This window comes from Petromyzon marinus, chromosome 15, assembly GCF_048934315.1.
Source record: "Petromyzon marinus isolate PM22_M1 ecotype Great Lakes invasive population chromosome 15, UKy_Petmar_22M1.pri1.0, whole genome shotgun sequence".
Lineage (NCBI taxonomy): Eukaryota > Metazoa > Chordata > Hyperoartia > Petromyzontiformes > Petromyzontidae > Petromyzon > Petromyzon marinus.
The window spans coordinates 16189613-16209766 of record NC_133681.1 but is presented as its reverse complement, the minus strand read 5'-3'; the positions used below and the strand labels follow the sequence as shown (position 1 = coordinate 16209766).

General features: G+C 48.3%; 1 protein-coding gene across 1 annotated transcript in view; it reads right to left on the bottom strand.

Moving 5' to 3' along the window:
- Positions 1–508: 508 nt before the first annotated feature.
- Positions 509–20154, bottom strand: part of LOC116942728 (XK-related protein 6-like) — a 90241-nt gene continuing 70595 nt past the window's right edge. Inside the window, exons 2-3 of the mRNA XM_032955016.2 lie at positions 6966–7162; positions 509–2946 (exon numbers count right to left, since the gene is read on the bottom strand). Of these exons, the coding sequence (XP_032810907.2) occupies positions 1982–2946; positions 6966–7162 (1162 nt within the window). The 3' untranslated portion in view covers positions 509–1981. The remainder of the gene's footprint in view (positions 2947–6965; positions 7163–20154) is intronic.

Genomic DNA, 20154 nt, shown 5'->3' with positions numbered 1-20154 from the left:
TAACTGCATCAGCTCGAACAAAAACTCCTCCGCAAAATCTCTGCGTGCCCAGCAAAACAATGGGACGTTGGGCCAGGCGCCAACGTCGGGCTCACGTTGGCCCGACGGTTCCCGACCGCACGCCAACGTGGACGCCCCAACGCTGCACGTTCACTGGATGCGATGTCGCGTAAAAGGCTGCCGTCAGACGCGGGAGCAGAGTTCATGCCCACGGTGGGCGCCAGGCCCTCTGCTAGACAATAAACGGGGGGCAGGGGGGCACCCAGGAGATGGCACCTTAATCAAGAAACGGCCGCGCCAATATCTGCAACGGAGCCGTCGATACGCTCATTGGGTTTGAGAGCCGCGTCTCTCTCCCTCTCTTTCTCTCCCCCCGGGCGCTGCGAGTCGCAATCCGACCGCGTCAGAACAGCGGTGCTCAGACGTAAGCGATTGAAGTTCCATCCGTCAGAATTTCCACACCAGAATACACCTGAGTATGAATGAGTTTAAAACAACAAAAAACGAGTTATAAGAATCGCATCGTTTTTTTTAATCAAGTTTTTTTGCGGTGCACTGTTAAAAGGTCTCACCTTCATCCTCATGGCGACGGTTTATAGGAAAAAGAAAGCACAGTGTTTAATCAGCTGTCGTGAAAGTGTAACTACGAGCATGCGGATAATTGAAACTGCTGTGACGTTTAGGGATCAGGTATATTCAGGTGAGGAAAAGTCTCTGAATTATCAAAATTGGTAGAAGTGTGTTTGTTTGCAAAGTTCCTGTGAAGTACATTTGACTAACAATTCGATCATAAAATAAAGTGCACAATGCAAAGTTACCCTCAGTAAAAGATATGTCTTCATTTTAAATTGAATTGAAAAAGAGAATTGTTTGCATATACTAAGGAAACTTAGAAGTAATCTGGAATTGTGTCCTTTTATAAGTGTATAGAAATGAATAAAGACTTGCACTTTAGTTTTTGTTACCTGTAGGTTTTAAAACGAGAACAGTGTTACTGTTACAACCACGGATAGTTACACACATTTTCAATATATACAAGGCCACAGCTATTCAAAAACAAGACCAAATAATTATGTGGCATTGACGTCTCCGAGAGCCTGTTTAAGGTCAGACTTGCTTTATTATAAACAGCACCTAAATATTTAAACCAGGGGTTTTGTGAACAGGACATATTGGGATAAGCATTGAATGCAACGCGAGGTGGAACAAAATTGATTAAAATGAAGCCACAAATAAAGAAAAGGTAAAGAAGAGAGGGGTATGGAAGAGCAGATACAGTTGGATACTCAATGGCAAGATGGCCTAAGGGATGGGTGCCAATCACACACCCTTCGTTCCCTATAACTTTCAAGCGGAATCAACGTTCCTGCTCCAAGGTATCGCACACACAGGCACGCATCTTACATTTCAATGACAGATGGCGCGTGACAATTCCATGGCTGAAAGTTGAAGAGGATGCACCAATGTTCCTTGTTTGTCATAACCCCGGGTTTAAACTGAGCAGAATGCAACATTCAGGCTACGAGTTATTTTGCTGCTGAGTCGACACACATAAACGCCATTGCACGCCTTAGACCTTTTTTTTTGTTTGTGTGACATTACACCAGGGAATGAATCTCACAACGAGCGTAATTCGTAGTGTTTGGGAGCACTAGGATCACTTGTGGTATTGCAATGGAAATCGTAGTAATTTGCATTAGTTCGTCACGCACACGTATGTGAGAAACGACACCAGCACTGCGGCGCTAGCCGTTCCACTCCGTGCATCCCACCACCCCCCATCCCACACGGTGCCGCGATGGCTGTTAGGACCCTCTCCTCGTCAAGCCGCACCAAAACTGAAGCCGAAACTACCGGACAAAGTTTCGTACCCCCCGCCAAGATCTCTCTCCCTCCCAAACAAGCACCTTGAAAATACGAGCGGTGCGCACGAGAGAAGCGGCCGCCACTAGCCGTGGGTCGCGAGGGGCAAGCCGGCCGCTCAGACGCTCGTTTCGTACTCCACGAGCTCGTAGGCAAACGTGAGGTCCCGGTAGCGGATGGCCACCACCGTTGGGGTGGCGTACTCCAGCATGTTGATAGTCCTGCGAAGGCGGCGGTCCACGAAGTGCGCGTCCCATGCCGGGTACCGTTTCCTCTGCATGTCCACGCGGATGATGGGCCCCTCGTGGCGCATCAGCCGCGGCGACGGGGGCGGCAGCGCGGGCCGCACCTGAAAGATGTCGGGCTCGCAGGCCCCGAGCGCCGACGTCCCCGGGGGGCCGTCACGCTCGCTGCCGGCACGGGGCGCCGTCGCCGCGCCTGCCGCTGCCGCCGCGGTGGCCTCAGCGGCCGCCGGCGGGATGGGGACGCCGTCGAGGACCTGGGCACAGCAGGAGAAGGGCAGCCCTCGGAACTTGCGGCCGTCCGGGTGCAGGAAGCCGTAGTAGAGCAGCATGAAGAGGGTGCCCAGGAAAAAGCTGGCAAAGACGGCGCAAAGGGCCGGGACCGCGAAGGCTTCCGTGGCCGCCCTGTCACGGTTAAAGTACCAGAGCAGGGTGAGGGCGAAGTTTTCGGTGGACACGAGCAGGTAGTACACGGCCATTCGCCGCTGCGACCGGCTCTCCTTGACGTTGAACCAGCAGAAGATGTAGACGATGCCCACGACCATGTTAAAGAGCACCTCCTCCCACTTCGACGTGCAAAAGTCCGTTTCGCCGTAGATGACCCAAAAGGTCATGACGCACCAGTGCACCGCCACAAAAATGCCAAAGTACACCTGAAAGATGGAGGCGAACAGGGCGAAGGAGAGCACGCGCGAGAGGATGGTCAAGGCCCTCCAGAAGATTTGCAGCATAGCACCTTTGTAGCTCATTCGGTTGCAGTCGTCCCGGGAATCCCGTAGCGCTTTGTGGTAGGCGGCGAGGACCCAGCTCAGGGACAGCAGAGAGACCGCTGTCGAGATGCCTACGCAAGGATTGGAGGACACGGCAAATGCTGGTGAGCGGTCGCGTGCACACGCACGCCCACGAGCGCTACCGAGACAAACGGGCAACACCATCGACGCAGCTCTGCGGAAACGTTGCGACCGGTTTGCGATAAAGGAGATTTTCTAAACAATTGTAACGCCGATGCAATCAATAAAGAAGCGTTAAATTAATAACACTGGCATGAAAACATGAATATGTATTTATGGCGTGTACATTTTTATGCGGCGAGTGAACAACGATAATTTCAGGACTGCAAAACAACAATTGCCCTTTGCACAAACTGGACATTGCTCTGATAAGGAATCTGACATATTCTATTCTAAAGAAAAGAGTCTTATTATTGTCGAGGTCTCCACTCATAATTTCAAAAGCTTCGGCTTCCTTTAAATGGCACAGTTGCACCTTTATCCATCAGGGCCAGGGCTGGGGAACTGAATACCATTCTCCTTTCCGCTCTGGAAAGGTCAAACGCAGAGATAAATGAATCTCCAAATGACAGGTTTATAAAAGTGCTTTGTTGGACTAAACACAAAATATTTTCGTAACCACCCAGGCACAGAAATGTAACATAGAACAATGACTATATTTAATAGCCTGGGTCCGAAGCTCAGCGAACCCAGTGACCCAAGTTTGATTCCCGGACAACGTCAACATTGGCAGCAAGTGATTTCATAACCGGTCCTGCCCTCCCCTCCCCTTCACGAACATGCACTGACCAGTGGGGTGAAGTATGGTTAAAAATCCCCCATGACCAACATGGTGTGGGGAGGCCTTCATCATTTGGTCGATGGGAATGGCTGGAATTTCTTTGTAAAAAATAAAATTCACAACTAAAACTAGCGATGAATGTAACTTTTTTTTAAAATAAAATATATTTAATGTGTTTAAAGAATACATACCAGTATTGTCTGCTTATTTATTTATTTTGCTACTTCTATCCTTCAAAGCGATGATAACGATAATTTTATGTTACGTCTTCTATAGTCCCTAGTCGAACTAGGAGCCATATATGACCGAGATAATCCTTCCCACTAAAACATTCTAGCAGTTCACCAGCATTGGTTCCAGCGAGCCCGACTCTGCTGACGAGACAATGCTCAAATCGGTCCAGGATTTGCTTGCGTTGAACCAATGTCACCGTGAAAACGTCACACCCCAGGAGGCTGTCCGACTAATAGATTGTGCGAAAAAAAAACGTTTTGGCGATTTACGTGATGAGACTTCTACGGAAACAAGGGGTTACCGTCTTAATTGTTGTGTTTCTAAGCGGTCGTGGTTGAGATTAACGTGTACTGTATACACTTACTGTCATGGAAAGCGTAACATCATCATGGTCATCCCAGCCAGCCCCATCCCTCCCCACTCCTCCCACTCAGCACAACCCCTACGCCACACCCTGCTCAGGATGTCACTTTTTTGCTTCTAATCTTAGGTTTCTGCTTTGTCTTACCGTCAGTCAGACTAATGGAAAGCCAAAGCCCCGTTGGGAAGCCACTTCCGGGATTCTCAGCAGCACACTCAGAAAGAGCTATTTATAAACCGGGTCTGCGTAACCTTCCGGCCGAGCGACAGATGCAGCCAGACACGGGACAACCAATTCCTGCACTCGGTAAAACGGATAAATCACGGTTCGCGTGCACTTAGTCACGTGCCATCCATTAGGGCGGAGTGGGGTGGTGGGGGTTCTTGCTATCGAGTCATGGGATGCACGGATATATTTGGTTCCCTTCTATCTTTCCAGGGGCCAACATTTCCAGGAATCGTCGTGCTTACGTGTCATCTCTCGCAAAGAATAACAGCCCCCGATATTTATCGTGTCAATACTATTTGGATGAATCGGCGTTTGTGTATTCAGAGGCCCACTCTGCAGTAATGAGTCCGATGCTTACGGATATCCTAAATTTTATTGATTTCAGTACAACAGCCTGGCCAGATCTGAACTTATAAATGGCAGCATGTTTTATTTATCTGATATAGTTGTTTTGAAAATTGTGATCAGAATAGCATGCAAAAAATACCCCAAGCATCAGACTAATATAAATAAGTATAATACAAAAACGTAACATCACAGGCAAGCGTCATAAGACATGACTTAACATGTATGTGAAAATGAATGTCAGTTGAATGTAGTAAGCACCAAAGTGTAATGACGCAATGTTAAATTTTCTGATCACATGCACACCAGTGAGATATTTTACATTGTTAATACTCGAGCTTTTTCACTGACGAATTCAGGATAACAAGCCACAAACCCAACTGACTGCAGCGTTGGCACTTGTTGTCAGCACCTGTCAACATTGTATTTTCAACGGACCCAATTCAATAGATTGAGCATGTAAGAACTATTCACTGCTCTCAACGCATTGCATTTGCATAGGTACCACTGCAAAAAGACCAGTGGTTGCAATAAATAATTTTCTGCAGTTGACTGCTCAGATAATAGGCAGCCAATTATCATCAACAAAAATGTCAATATGCTTGCGGGTCGGCTACAGAAACCCAACCATGGATTGCATGGAATTTGAGAAATATGAACGAATACAGCTCCATTATTATTCATTTCCTCTCCGCTGTCTGCTCGCACACCATCATTCATCTGTGCGTGCTCGTTTATAGGGGTTTTATTTTTGGGTTAACCACACAAAAATCAGGCTTGCTGAACCCTTTTGCATTCAGCTTTATATCCAACAGAAAATGGTTAAGGATAAATGTACCACTGCATCTATCTAATGCAATATTCACATTAATTGTGGTGCAAAAAAACTGCCAAATCCATACCAACGCAATCCAAATGCATTAATCATCTGAATGTAAACTCGGCACGGTGTCCGTATCTGCTGTTCATCTAATTTTGCCCGCGCATTGGCACGCAAGATACAAAAAAACATTCCTGAAAACACGGGCACAATGGTCCGTGTGTGAAAATAGTGGGGCGTGATCACAACTACTCAGCCATCCGCACACACATATGCAAATACACACATGTACGTACACGGACATGAGCACTTATGATCCACGAGCCTACTCAAGAGAAAACCCACGCACAGTCACGCAAGCCCAGGCATGCAATCACGCACAATAAAACATAAATATTCCCCTGTATGGCCGTTAACAGACCATAGCTGCAAGTGCTGTTAGCGAGCACCTATGAAGGGTCGCACGGCACACAAACAGGTGGGTGGGTGGCAAGCAATATGCCAGACTGCCTATGTCCTTAATGGCAATGTTTACACACCAGGGACTCATTTGTGGCTGAGTCGATGTAGGGGAGGCCCAGGACTGGTTCGGATAATCGTCACTGGTGTTGACCATTAGCGGGAATCGAACCCAGGTTGCCGGGTTCGTAGCGCAGTGCAGTAACCGCTGCACTAACGCTCCCCACACAGACACAAAGATCCCATAGTTATAGCCTTAACAGACTGTTGGGCCAAGTGCTGTTAGCGAGCACCTATGAAGGCCTGGAACGGCACACGCGGGCGTGGGTGGCCATCAGCACCAACACCAATACCCGCCATTCTTCACTTAGTGAGGTGAGGTCACCACGGCGCCCGATGCCAGATGCACTTTGAGGCCACGTCAAGTGTCGAAGGCTCGTTGACAGGTCACGGGACAGACCCATGTGCCATGGGTTGACTGAGATGACTAGCAGATGCACCAGCCAGCAAAACACACAACAACATGCACAAGCGCACTCTTTAGCCACCTTTCCCCTGCAAAGTGGTACGCAGTAGAAATGGTCCAAACGCAAAGAAAAAGCGTGGCTGGCAGGCGGCACATTTATAAATGTATTATATTTCTAGTTCCCCACGCCTGTTCGATTGCATGTGTTTATTTATTTCTCTCGCTCTCTCTTTAACCTGCCGGCGCGACTGTTATACGGCAACGGGTACCTTAATCTGCCTAATTAGCACAGTAACGGCTCTTTGGCGGGGAGTGTGGGGGGCTGGCCGGGGTAGAGGCCGGCCTGCTGCCCCCCCCCCCACCCACTATACTCACACTGCACGGTTTCTGCGCGGTTGTGCTGCAGCATGATGCAGAGCTGCAGCACGAGCTGGGGTGCGCTCTCCAGGAAGCTCTCCACCAGGCGGAGGATGCTGGCGTCTGCGTACTCGTAGTTCATGGCCCACTCGAAGCGATGCTGGTAGTCCTTGCGCCGACGGCTCTGTATGCCCAGGTATATCACGCGAATGTACCTGCAGCCGGTGCCCACAACAAGTTATATTTGTTAAAAGAAAACACAAATATATATCGAAGGGTTGGGGGGAGGGGAATATAAAATAATCACAAGGACATTTGCGCATCGTATGCGCTGGAGGTCTTCAGTGGGTTCACCTTCCGCCGAACCTCCCTGGTGAGTCGATAGATTGCATTGTGAGAAGATTCAGGGTTGTGATTATTTTGCAAGCGTCGCTTCTTTGATGCGATGGTGAACGTGGATTGCCTTTCACAGCCGCAAGGGTCTCGTGAACCTATTGCACACATTAAAAAAGACTTTAAATGACAATTTACTGCCCGTTATGAATGAAGGTCTCCCGATGCCGTGTTGCTCAAAGACGTTGCTTATAACCCTACTTCACCGTGCTGGTTCAGTGGCGGGTTTGTGAAGGGTGTGGTGGGTGAGACCCATGGTCGGTTCAGATATCACTCGCCACTGACGTTCGCGAGGGCCGAATCAAACTCGGATCGATGGATTAATAGTGCAGTGAACGAACTTCGTGCCACCGTTCTACTCCATGCCACATATATGTAGTGTTTTTATTTCACGCGGACAACTTCATTTTCTCCTGTGCCACTTTTTATTGAACAGAACTCCTCGCGTTCGACACCACCACGTGACTCCGTCGTGATTTTCCCGCTTGCGCTGCTCGCTTGCTTCACTCCGCTCACTTCGCTCGCTCCACTCTCCCTCTTTTTTTACGATCAGAGAAAACAAGAAGATGCTCGGTGTAGTCGGCACTTTGCTCCGTTCATCAATTCGTTTTTTTAGTTTTTTTATGCTTTGCTTTGTGTAAACCCCCGCCACCCGCCCCCCCTTTTAAATGAAAGACCCAACAAAATATATTTTTTCTTTTTTTCTGCTCTCCTTACCCCTTCCCTCTCTCTCTACCCCCCTCCTCTCTCTCTACCCCTCTCTCTACCCCCTCTCTTCCTACTCCATTTGGCTCTCGCTCACTCTCTCTCTTTTTTATAACTACGACAAGTGCTGCACCTGCACGCAGCCCTTCCCACAGTCAACTCTCTCAGCCTCTCCACTGCTAGCCTGTTCCATCTTTCTCTCAGCCCCTCCACTGCTAGCCTGTTCCCCCTCTCTCTCTCAGCCTCTCCACTGCTAGCCTGTAACCTCTCTCTCAGCCTCTCCACTGCTAGCCTGTTCTCTCTCTCTCTCTCAACCTCTCCACTACTAGCCTGTTCTCTCTCTCTCACTCTCCTAGCCTCTACACTGCTAGCCTGTTCTCTCTCTCCTAGTCTCTCCACTGCTAGCCTGTTCTCTCACTCTCACAGCCTCTCCACTGCTAGCCTGTTCTCTCTCTCACTCTCATAGCCTCTCCACTGCTAGCCTGTTCTCTCTCTCAGCCTCTCCACTGCTAGCCTGTTCTCTCTCAGCCTCTCCACTGCTAGTCTGTTCTCTCTCAGCCTCTCCACTGTTAGCCTGTTCTCGCTGTGTCTCTCCACTGCTAGCCTGTTCTCTCTCTCAGCCTCTCCACTGCTAGCCTATTCTCTCTCGCTCTCCTAGCCTCTCTACTGCTAGCCTGTTCTCTCTCTCACTCTCCTAGCCTCTCCACTGCTAGCCTGTTCTCTCTCTCACTCTCCTAGCCTCTCCACTGCTAGCCTGTTCTCTCTCTCTAATAGTCTCTCCACTGCTAGCCTGTTCTCTCTCTCAACCTCTCCACTGCTAGCCTGTTCTCACTCTCTCTCGCTCTCCTAGCCTCTTCACTAATAGCCTGTTCTCTCTCACACTCACCACTGCTAGCCTGTTTTCTCTCTCTCTCACTCTCCTAGCCTCACCACTGCTAGCCTGTTCTCTCTCTCAGCCTCTCCACTGCTAGCCTGTTCTCTCTCTCACTCTCCTAGCCTCTCCACTGCTAGCCTGTTCTCTCTCTCGCTCTCCTAGCCTCTCCACTGCTAGCCTGTTCTCTCTCACTCTCCTAGCCTCTCCACTGCTAGCCTGTTCTCGCTCTCCTAGCCTCTCCACTGCTAGCCTGTTCTCTCTCTCTCTCACTCTTATAGCCTCTCCACTGCTAGCCTGTTCTCGCTTTCACTCTCCTAGCCTCTCCACTGCTAGCCTGTTCTCTCTCTCACTCTCCTAGCCTCTCCACTGCTAGCCTGTTCTCTCTCTCTCACTCTCCTAGCCTCTCCACTGCTAGCCTGTTCTCTCTCTCACTCTCCTAGCCTCTCTACTGCAAGCCTGCCTGCCACGCTATGCTCGCTTCACTCGCTCCGCTGCTGGCCTACCACTACACACTCTCATAGCTTCCCACTGCACACTCTGCTAGCCTATTACTATCCAGTCTGCTAGCCTATTACTATCCAGTCTGCTAGCCTATCCACTGCTAGTCTATTACTACACACTCTGGTAGCTTCCCACCATACACTCTGCTAGCCTCTCCACTACTAGCCTATTACTATACACTTGGGTAGCTTCTCCACTGCTAGCCTCTCCCCATCTCTTCTGCTAGCTTCTCTACTGCTAGCCTTCCGCTATATACTCTGCTAGCTTCTCTACTGCTAGCTTCGCACGCTCACACTTAGGATTCCGCTAGCTTCTCTACTGCTAGCCTTCCGCTATATACTCTACTAGCTTCTATACTGCTTCTCTACTGCTAGCCTTCCGCTATATATTCTGCTAGCTTCTCTACTGCTAGCTTCACATGCTCACACTTAGGATTCCGCTAGCTTATCTACTGCTAGCCTTTCTCCCCTTGCCTCTCCAACCTCGCCCTTGCCTCCAGTAGGGGTTCAGCCATCGCCGCTGGAGAGGGCCAGGTGTGGAGAGGGGGGCCTGGGACTTCTCTCGTCTTTCCTATTGTCTTCACTCCGACTGACTCGACTCCCTCTCTCTCTCACGCTCCCGTATATATCTCCATCCTCATTAACTCCTCATTAATTAAGCTGGCGACCTCCCGTCGCCTCATGCCCCGTGGCTTACGCCACTATCGCCTCAATCTCCCGTCAACCTGGCGCCTGTTCCGCGCCTGCATTTGCAGCCAGTCAATCACTGCTATGCATCTTAATTAGCCGTCTCCTTTCCGCTGTTCTCTCTCACCACACCTGTTCGTCCCGATGCGACCGCACATGCGTGCACACCGCTTGCAAACCCCCGTGTGTTACTACCATACATCACACCCCCCTGATGAAAAATCTAGCCGTCCCGGCTAGCCTTATATAAAATTTAGTAACGAGCGAATCTTTTACACAGGTTATAACAGCAAGACACAACAGCAACAAGTACAATATAATAACAGTAATAAATACGCGTGTATATACAAGTGTGTGCAATGCAGTCTGTCTCTTTGAACGGTCCCGCATTCCTCAATGAAAAACAGTCCTCCGTGAGCAGGTTCCCGCCGCCGGTCTGTCATCACGGACCGGGTCCCGCACAGACGGGGGAAGAGACGGCTCAGTGCTCGTCAGAGAGCCACGTCTCTTCCTCGATGAACCGTGAGCCTCTTGTGGGTCCCGGTCGCGCCAAAATGAGGAACCCGGCTGCGGCTGGTCCTTCACCTCGGACTCCAATGGCCGGCCGGTCGGCCCACCTTGCCTTAGTCGGCACGATCCTGTGGGCGAAAGGGAACCAGGCTCCTGAGGCACGTCTGCTCGGGGCAGCATGACAGACTCGGACGCATCTGACACAGGCCGTTTCGGGATGGGAGATGACGCATCATAAATCGGCGTCTCAAAGTTCTTCAGCCGTGATCGGTGCACATACCATCGGCGTTGCCCGAATTGAATACGAACGCACTGGGGTCGACGAACATCAACGACCTCTACCGGCCCTTGCCATGGGCAATGTAGTTTGGGTGACGTACCCACCTGCACCATGGGACAAGGAGCCACACCTTGTCACCCTCGCGCCATGGATCGTGTGGAGATTTTGTACCCCACAAGCACTCGTTGGCCGCCTGACGCCATGCCGAATTACTTATGGAGGTCTCACGAGCTTCCCTCAATTGCTCAAGGGTCACCTGCATGGGAACCGGCATGGCCGACGCCTTACCCGGTGGACGCACGCCAAATTTCACCAATGCCGGAGCCTCAGGCTCCCGCTCATACATCAAATAGAAGGGTGAATACCCGTCGAGGCATGTGGGGCCAATCTGTAGGCGGCCAGAACACTCGGGATGTGCAAATCCCAGTTGGTTTGTGCCGCATTAACTTTGCTTACACAACATGGATGTCAAGGTTCGATGTAAGCGCTCAACCATCCCGTCTGTCTGTGGGTGGTACGGGGAAGTCCGAATCTTTTTAGTGCCAAGGGAATCACACACTTCCTTTAACTTCGATGAATTTTTTTTACCCTGGTCAGTGAGCAATTGCTCTGGTGCACCCTTGTCCAGCACGTACCCCTGCAGAAAGGTTATAGATGCTGCCGACTGGTCGACCAACAGCCACGCCATCGACCACCGGGTGAAATACTCAACCCCAACCAGCAAATATTTGTGCCCCTCTGGTTAACGGGAAATGGAGCCAAAATGTCCAATGCCACCAATTCGTTGACTTGAGAAACTGTTATGGACTGCAGCTGCACCTTGTACGGTTGAGCGGGCGCCTTCTGACGTGCACATTCAGGGCAAGCTTTAATGAACAATTGCACATCATTGTCCATACCCGGCCAATAGAAATCTTTCTTTAAAGTCAACGACGTTTTCTTAACTCCCAAATGCATCAATTTATCATGCACCATGTGTACAAGTTTGCCATCACAGGCTTGTGGGCACAACAATGCAAAACCTTTGAAGCTCGATGTCCCAATACAAGAGGAGTCCATCCACGAGCCGTAAAAATGGGCGCTCAACTGACCCCGGCGTTCGGGAAGCCCGCCGTCGCAACCTGAACAGGGAGGAATCCACTACCTGCAGGCGTTCCCACTCACTGAGGTCGAGCCCCAAAACGCGTTCGTCCGGCGCGCGCACCTCGCCTGTCGGGCCTGTAACGGCCGCGGCGACCGTACCCAGGGCCGTCTGTAATGGCGGCCCACACCGCGATGAGCCCGCCACGCACTTGCATGAGTCGGGTGGCGGCGGCAGGCGTGACAGCGCATCCACGTTAATGTGGCGGGTCCCTTTCCTATACTGCACAGTTAAGGAGTACCCTTGCAAAATTTTCATCCAACGGGCCATTTGGCCGGAGGGTTGGTCCACACGCATAGAGTACTGGAGCACAACATGGTCAGATCGGACAAGGAAGTCCCTGCTGTACAAATATGGACGATACAAGTGCATAAAGTGGACCATGGCCAGTAGCTCCCTGCATGTAACACAATACCTCTGCTCAGCAGGAGACAACACATGGCTGCAGTACGCCAACACTCTCTTCACTTCGTCGACCACCTGGGACAAGACGGCGCCTATGCTCGTATCACTAGCATCCGTGTCGAGGATGAACGTCCAATGCCACCAATTCGTGGATTTTAGAAATCCGGGTAAACAAGCGATGGTGCATTGGCCAGCGCGTCACGAAGCGCTTCAAAGGAATCCTGCTGAGCTTTGCTCCAATGAAACTTGTGTCCCTTAGCTGTTAACTCATGGATCGGTTTCGCGATCTTTGCGAAGTTCTTAACAAATCTGCAGTAGTACGAGGCAAAGCCCACAAAACTGCAGACCTCCGACACTGATTTGGGGGTTGGCCACGTGCGCACACAGCTCGTCTTCTCTGGGTCAGTAGTGACTTCCGACGCGCTAACCACGTGTCCCAAATACTTAACAGATGTCTGTAGCAAATTATATTTTTGTGGTTTGAATTTCAATTTAGCGTCCCGCACCCGGGAGAAAACAGAGCGCAGCCGCTGAAAATGTTCATCGAAATTTCGCCTGAAAACAATGACGTCATCTAAATAAATAAGGCACGATTCCCATTGGAATCCCAACAAAACCAGTTCCATGAGGCGCTTGAAAGGTGGCTGGCGCGGAGTGGAGTACCATCGGAAGGACATTGAAGTGATTCAACCCCTGCAGTGTACGAAAAGCCGTTTTTGGTTTCGACTCCTCATCCAAAGGCAATTACCAAAATCCCAACAAAAGATCGAGGGTCGAGAAGAAACGCGCACCGGACAAGGCGTCCAGAGAATCGTCCATGCGCGGAAGCGGATACACATCAGCCAAATAAACCTTTTTGACTAACACAATTAGCGCCCCCCAAGGGCTGGTGTAGGGAGAGACAATGTCTTGCGCCAACATCTCATCCCCCATCTGACGAATGTAATATATTTTTCATGCGGGCTAATTCTGTGGGAGTTCAATCGAATCGGAGGTGTGTCCCCTGTATCAATATGATGCTGTAATAGGGTTGTCCGGCCTATATTGTGTTTGCCGTCACTGAAAACATCCTTGAACTCATGCAAAAGCCAGCGAAGTCACACCCACTGCTCGGCTGTCAAATCCAGATTTTCCTCACACAACCGCCACAGCCACTCAGCTTCAGCATCACATACCGGCCGAGCCTGTACCAATTCCCCTGACATGCATGCCCTGTGTTCCGTACCCACGGCCGCCGTCGCGTGTGCCAATACGGTGCCTTCCCTGAATAACAATCGGCGTATGCCCTGTATTAACAACTTGAATAAAGGGGTCGCTATTCGCTGACACCATGGTCAATGCCCCCACCAAAGAGGGTGTCCGCGACACCGCATTCGAGGGGGTCAACAAGACTCCCTCCGCTGGGTTCACCAAGGGCAAGTGTTTACGCAGCCGTAATGGCACAAGCATCTGGGTGGCTGGCGGAGCGCGTACCGTGTGGCTAACCAGAGTCTAGACAACAGCATTGATCCTGATATATTTCGTAGAAGTTGTCAAGAATTTTAGACGCTGCACCGATGGCATCTCACGACAGCCCTTATCCAGGCGAATGTTAAGGGGCATCCTGCGCAAGAAATCCGTGCCCAATAAGCACAGCACGGCCAAAGTCATGGAAACCAACACAGGGCCATCCATGCGTACATCCCCTATTTGTATCGTAGCAATCATGCAACCCACAATCCCAAGACTACCACCATTTGCCGCAATACATGGCCCATCCACCTGCTCTAGCGGCCGGGGTGAGGCTGGCAACGAATGAAAAGTCGGCAATGAAATGAGGGTAGCCGAAGTACCCGTGTCGATCAACACATGGACCTCTACTCCCTGAATAAACACCATAATGTCCGGCGAACTCGGCCCAGCACCGAACGCTGGATACACCAACGCACACCATTTGGTTCTTTCGGTAAAGTCACGTAGAATGAGAATAAAATAATAAATTAATAAAATAAAATAACACAATAAAATTCTCACGACGTTTCGGCCACAACACAAGTGGCCTTCTTCAGGTGAAAGGAACAGACCTGTCGGGATGACAGAGCTTCAATGAACGTTGTTAAGATTCGTAGTGTCTTTTTAAGCTGGTTTAGAGAAGTAAGGCACCTTGACAAAGGGGTTTACATATAAAACAGGAGAATTTAGCATTGGAATAGCTGAGTGATTAGCTTGTGACTGGTCATAGAAATAGCTATGTTAAAGTCAAAGCTTACACATCCACAGAGGCACCTAGTACAAATCAAACAGGATAATTTAGCATTGAAATAGCTGAGTGATTAGCTTGTGACTGGTTACAGAAATGGCTATGTTAAAGTCAAAGCCTACACATCCACAGAGGCACCTAGTATAAATCAAACAGGAGAATTTAGCATTCAAATAACTGAGTGATTAGCTTGTGACTGGTCATAGAAATAGCTATGTTAAAGTCAAAGCCTACACATCCACAGAGGCACCTAGTACAAATCAAACAGGAGAATTTAGCATTGAAATAGCTGAGTGATTAGCTTGTGACTGGTCACAGAAATGGCTATGTTAAAGTCAAAGCCTACACATCCACAGAGGCACCTAGTATAAATCAAACAGGAGAATTTAGCATTGAAATAACTGAGGGATTAGCTTGTGACTGGTCATAGAAATAGTTATGTTAAAGTCAAAGCTTACACATCCACAGAGGCACCTAGTACAAATGAAACAGCAGAATTTAGCATTGAAATAGCTGAGTGATTAGCTTGTGACTGGTCACAGAAATGGCTATGTTAAATTCAAAGCCTACACATCCACAGAGGCACCTAGTATAAATCAAACAGGAGAATTTAGCATTGAAATAACTGAGGGATTAGCTTGTGACTGGTCATAGAAATAGCTATGTTAAAGTCAAAGCCTACACATCTACAGAGGCACCTAGTACATGGACGCCAAAGGGGCTGCAACAACTCGACTATCATATAGTAAACCGATGTGAAAAAACCCAAGTCTAAATTACATCAATATAATAAATGTACTCAATATATTCTTCAATAAGCTGAGCTATTAACAGTAACTGGGTATACACTACAATATATATTGAATACCATAAAGTAAACCAATAAAAACTAAAATATAAACTACCTCAATGTTATCAATAAACTCTATATATTCTCCAATCAGCTAAGCTACCAACAATAAGATCCCACCAACAGCCTGGTTACCAAAACGAACAAAATAATCTCTGATTCAACAGCATGAATTGATCAGACCAAACAGTTCTCGTTGAAACCCTCTGCTGCCAGACCACCAAGATAATAAGGCCGTCCAAAGATACACAAAGAAGATACACCCCTTCGTCCCATCGTCTCTACTATCAACTCCCCCACCTATAAACTGGCATGTTTTCTTGCTGATATACTGCGACCTTTCACTGGAAAAACCACCTCTGCGGTACTAAATTCTACTCACCTGGTATCGACAATCAAAGACATTTCCCTGTCCCCAGACGACCTGCTTGTCAGTTTTGATGTGGTGTCCATGTTCACCAAATTCCCGGTACCTAACACCATCGCTATCATTGAAGACCTGGTTCATCAAGGGCTGCATACTGATGTACCCCCCCTGGTGAGACATTGCTTAACCAACAAATACTTCACCTGGAATGGAACTTTTTACAAACAAACTGAGGGCACCCCAATGGGCTCCCCCCTATCTCCGGTTGTAGCCAACGTATTCATGGAAAAATTTGAAACTAACGCCATACAGACTGCCACTCTACGCCCGACCTCATGGAAGAGGTACGTGGATGACACTTTTGTCATCTGGCCACATGGCCAGCCTGCTCTAGACCAATTCCGCGACCACATCAATTCCAAACACCCAGCCATCAGATTTACCATGGAGGTCGAAAAAGATGGCAAACACCCTTTTTGGATGTCTTAATTAAAAGGAGACATGATGGTTCAATGAGCCACTCTGTCTACAGGAAAGCTACCCATACAGATGCTTACTTGAAACCGGATTCCCATCACCATCCATCCCAGAAGAACTCCCTCATCAAGACTCTATACCATAGAGCCCAATGCATTTCCGACCAAGAACACATTACCAGTGAACTCAAGCACGTACACGAGGCTCTCAGGGCTAATGGTTACTCCGACTACACAATCCACAAATCCATCACTCCAGTCATGAAGAAGGATCCTCTTGTGGAGCCACTCAAAACCATCACCTTACCCTACATTGCAAGGGTCACTAAAAAGATCTCCAAAATCCTGAATAAACACAAGATCCAGGTCGGATTCAACACAGTACATAAAATCCGTGATCTGGTTCCATCTGTAAAAGATGCTGTTCCAGACATACAGTACCCAGGCATTTACAAACTAAAGTGCCTCTGTGGTAGTAGCTACATTGGAGAAACCAAACGACATATCTCGGACCGCATCCGCGAACATAAAGCAGACTTGAAACACGGTATAACGAACTCCTCTGCTGTGGCAGATCACTGTTATAATTCAGCGGGCTCACATGACATTGACTTCTCCAAGACGGAGGTTCTTTGCAAACCAACCGGCTACCATGAGAGATTCGTTCATGAGGCCATTCATATATACAAGCACAGAGACAATTTCAACCGAGAAGATGGATTCTGGCTTAGTAACTATTGGAAAGATGTTTTAAACCATTTTGGTTCTTAATTATTTGTATTTTACGATGACCTTCAAACCGCAGCTCTTTCGCTGGCATTGACTCTTAATACCTCTCACACCACGGTTAATGGTATGGTTTACAACATGGAGTATAACAGCGCCTCGCAGCTGTCTCTCTCCCCATCCTCCATTCCGACCATGGATGAACTCGTCCGTCTGAACGGGGCTCGTAGCTATCCGTGGTGCTGAAGTTGAGGGTAAGAATCCACTCATTTTTTCGCCATATAGCATTGTGATATATAACGACTTATTGTTGGTAGCTTAGCTGATTGGAGAATATATAGAGTTTATTGATAACATTGAGGGAGTTTATATTTTAGTTTTTATTGGTTTACTATATGGTATTCATTATATAGTGTAGTGTATGCCCAGTTACTGTTAATAGCTCAGCTTATTTAAGAATATATTGAGTGCATTTATTATATTGATGTAATTTAGACTTGGGTTTTTTTCACATCGGTTTACTATATGATAGTCGAGTTGTTGCAGCCCCTTTGGCGTCCATGTACTAGGTGCCTCTGTAGATGTGTAGGCTTTGACTTTAACATAGCTATTTCTATGACCAGTCACAAGCTAATCCCTCAGTTATTTCAATGCTAAATTCTCCTGTTTGATTTGTACTAGGTGCCTCTGTGGATGTGTAGGCTTTGACTTTAACATAGCCATTTCTGTGACCAGTCACAAGCTAATCACTCAGCTATTTCAATGCTAAATTCTCCTGTTTGATTTGTACTAGGTGCCTCTGTGGATGTGTAGGCTTTGACTTTAACATAGCTATTTCTATGACCAGTCACAAGCTAATCACTCAGTTATTTCAATGCTAAATTCTCCTGTTTGATTTGTACTAGGTGCCTCTGTGGATGTGTAGGCTTTGACTTTAACATAGCGATTTCTGTGACCAGTCACAAGCTAATCACTCAACTATTTCAATGGTAAATTATCCTGTTTGATTTGTACTAGGTGCCTCTGTGGATGTGTAAGCTTTGACTTTAACATTGCTATTTCTATGACCAGTCACAAGCTAATCACTCAGCTATTTCAATGCTAAATTCTCCTGTTTTATATGTAAACCCCTTTGTCAAGGTGCCTCACTTCTCTAAACCAACTTAAAAAGACGCTACGAATCTTAAGAACGTTCATTGAAGCTCTGTCGTCCCGACAGGTCTGTTCCTTTCACCTGAAGAAGGCCACTTGTGTTGTGGCCGAAACGTCGTGAGAATTTTATTGTGTTATTTTATTTTATTATTTTATTCTCATTCTACGTGACTTTACCGAAAGAACAAAAGAAGATCATACAACCTGTCAGGATGAGAGGTTACAGGGCAACATGGCGCGGATGAGTGATGGGAATGAAACGGCCATGTGCATGATGCGTCGTGACTCGCCTGTGGTCCTCGGGACGAGGAGAAGTTGACGCCATAGGTCGCAGGAGCTCCTGGCAGACCGCCAACATGCAGCCGGCAGTTCCTGGCGATGTAGCTTGTCAGCCCGCAGTCATAGCATCTGCGCGAGGTGTACCCCCTCCGCGACGTGGTGGCCACCCAACTGGCGACCGACCTCCCCTCTCCAACCCCTCCCCCCACCTATGCTGCCATGCAACCCTGCTCTCTTCGGCCCCTCCCCCTCCCCCCACCTTTACTTTTCTATTTAACGTCTCTGTCTGTTCATCTCTCCGGCACTTTTTCTTCTTTCTTTTTCCTTGCTTCTCTGTCCGTCTTTCCTCACCTTGCCTCTTGATGTCTCTGTATATGCTGACTTGTACCTTGTATTTGTTCACTCTGTTTATGCTGTACAATCCAGAGGATGAACACGAAATTTAGCACTCTTCTGAAATTCGTGGTCGGCCAGGTAAGTGTCTAACTGTGTTGTTGACCTGACTGGTTTTGCATCACGTATTTTTTTCTTAGGTTTGTTGAATTCTCGTCTCTCATCTTCTTGTTGTATTTACCTCCGTGCAGTTTGGCGCTCTCTATGTGTTGCTTTGGTGTCACCCTATATGCTCCCTCGCTATTTGTTTTTTACACCTGATGAAGATCGCTTGTGTTGCGGTCGAAACGTCGTGATTGATTTATTTAAATATAATTTTATGGTATTTCTACATATATGACTTTACCGAAAAAACCAATGAGTATTTTATGCAGTCACGAAAGCTTTAATTCTTTATTAACCTCCTCGTCGTTTTCATCGTCGGAAGAGTCGACGGGTAAGTTATTCCGTTTACCCGCTTTCTTTGACATGGCTGCATAGTTCTTTTACCACTTCGACAGCAAATGTAGTGTTTTTATTTCACATGGACAACTTCTGCTTTTTCTCCTGTGTCACATTTTATTGAACAGAACTCCTCGCGTTCGACATCCCGTAACTCCATCGTGATTTTCCCGCTTGCGCTGCTCGCCTGCGCTGCTCGCCTGCTTCGCTCCGCTCGCTCAGCTCTCACTCTCTCTCTCAGCCTCTCCACTGCTAGCCTGTTCTCTCGCTCTCATAGCCTCTCCAATGCTAGCCTCTTCTCTCTCTCTCTCACTCTCCTGGCCTCTCTACTGCTAGCCTGCTTCGCTCCCACTCTCCTAGCCCCTCCACTGATAGCCTGCCTGCCATAGCTCTGCTCGCTTCGCTCGCTCCGCTGGTGGCCTACCACTACACACTCTGGTAGCTTCCCACCATACACTCTGCTAGCCTTTCCACTGCTAGCCTATTACTATACACTCTGGAATATTCTCACCGTACAATATGCTAGCCTCTCCACTGCTAGCCTATTACTATATACTTGATAGCTTCTCCACTGCTAGCCTCTCCCTATCTCTTCTGATAGCTTCCATACTGCTAACCTACTGCCATATACTCTGCTAGCTTCTCTACTGCTAGCCTTCGGCTATACACTCTGCTAGCTTCTACACTGCTAGCCTTCGGCTATACATACTCTTTGGTTTTCGGTAAAGTCACGTAGGTAAAATAAAAAAGAAAGAAAACAATTAAATCACGACGTTTCGGAGGCAACAC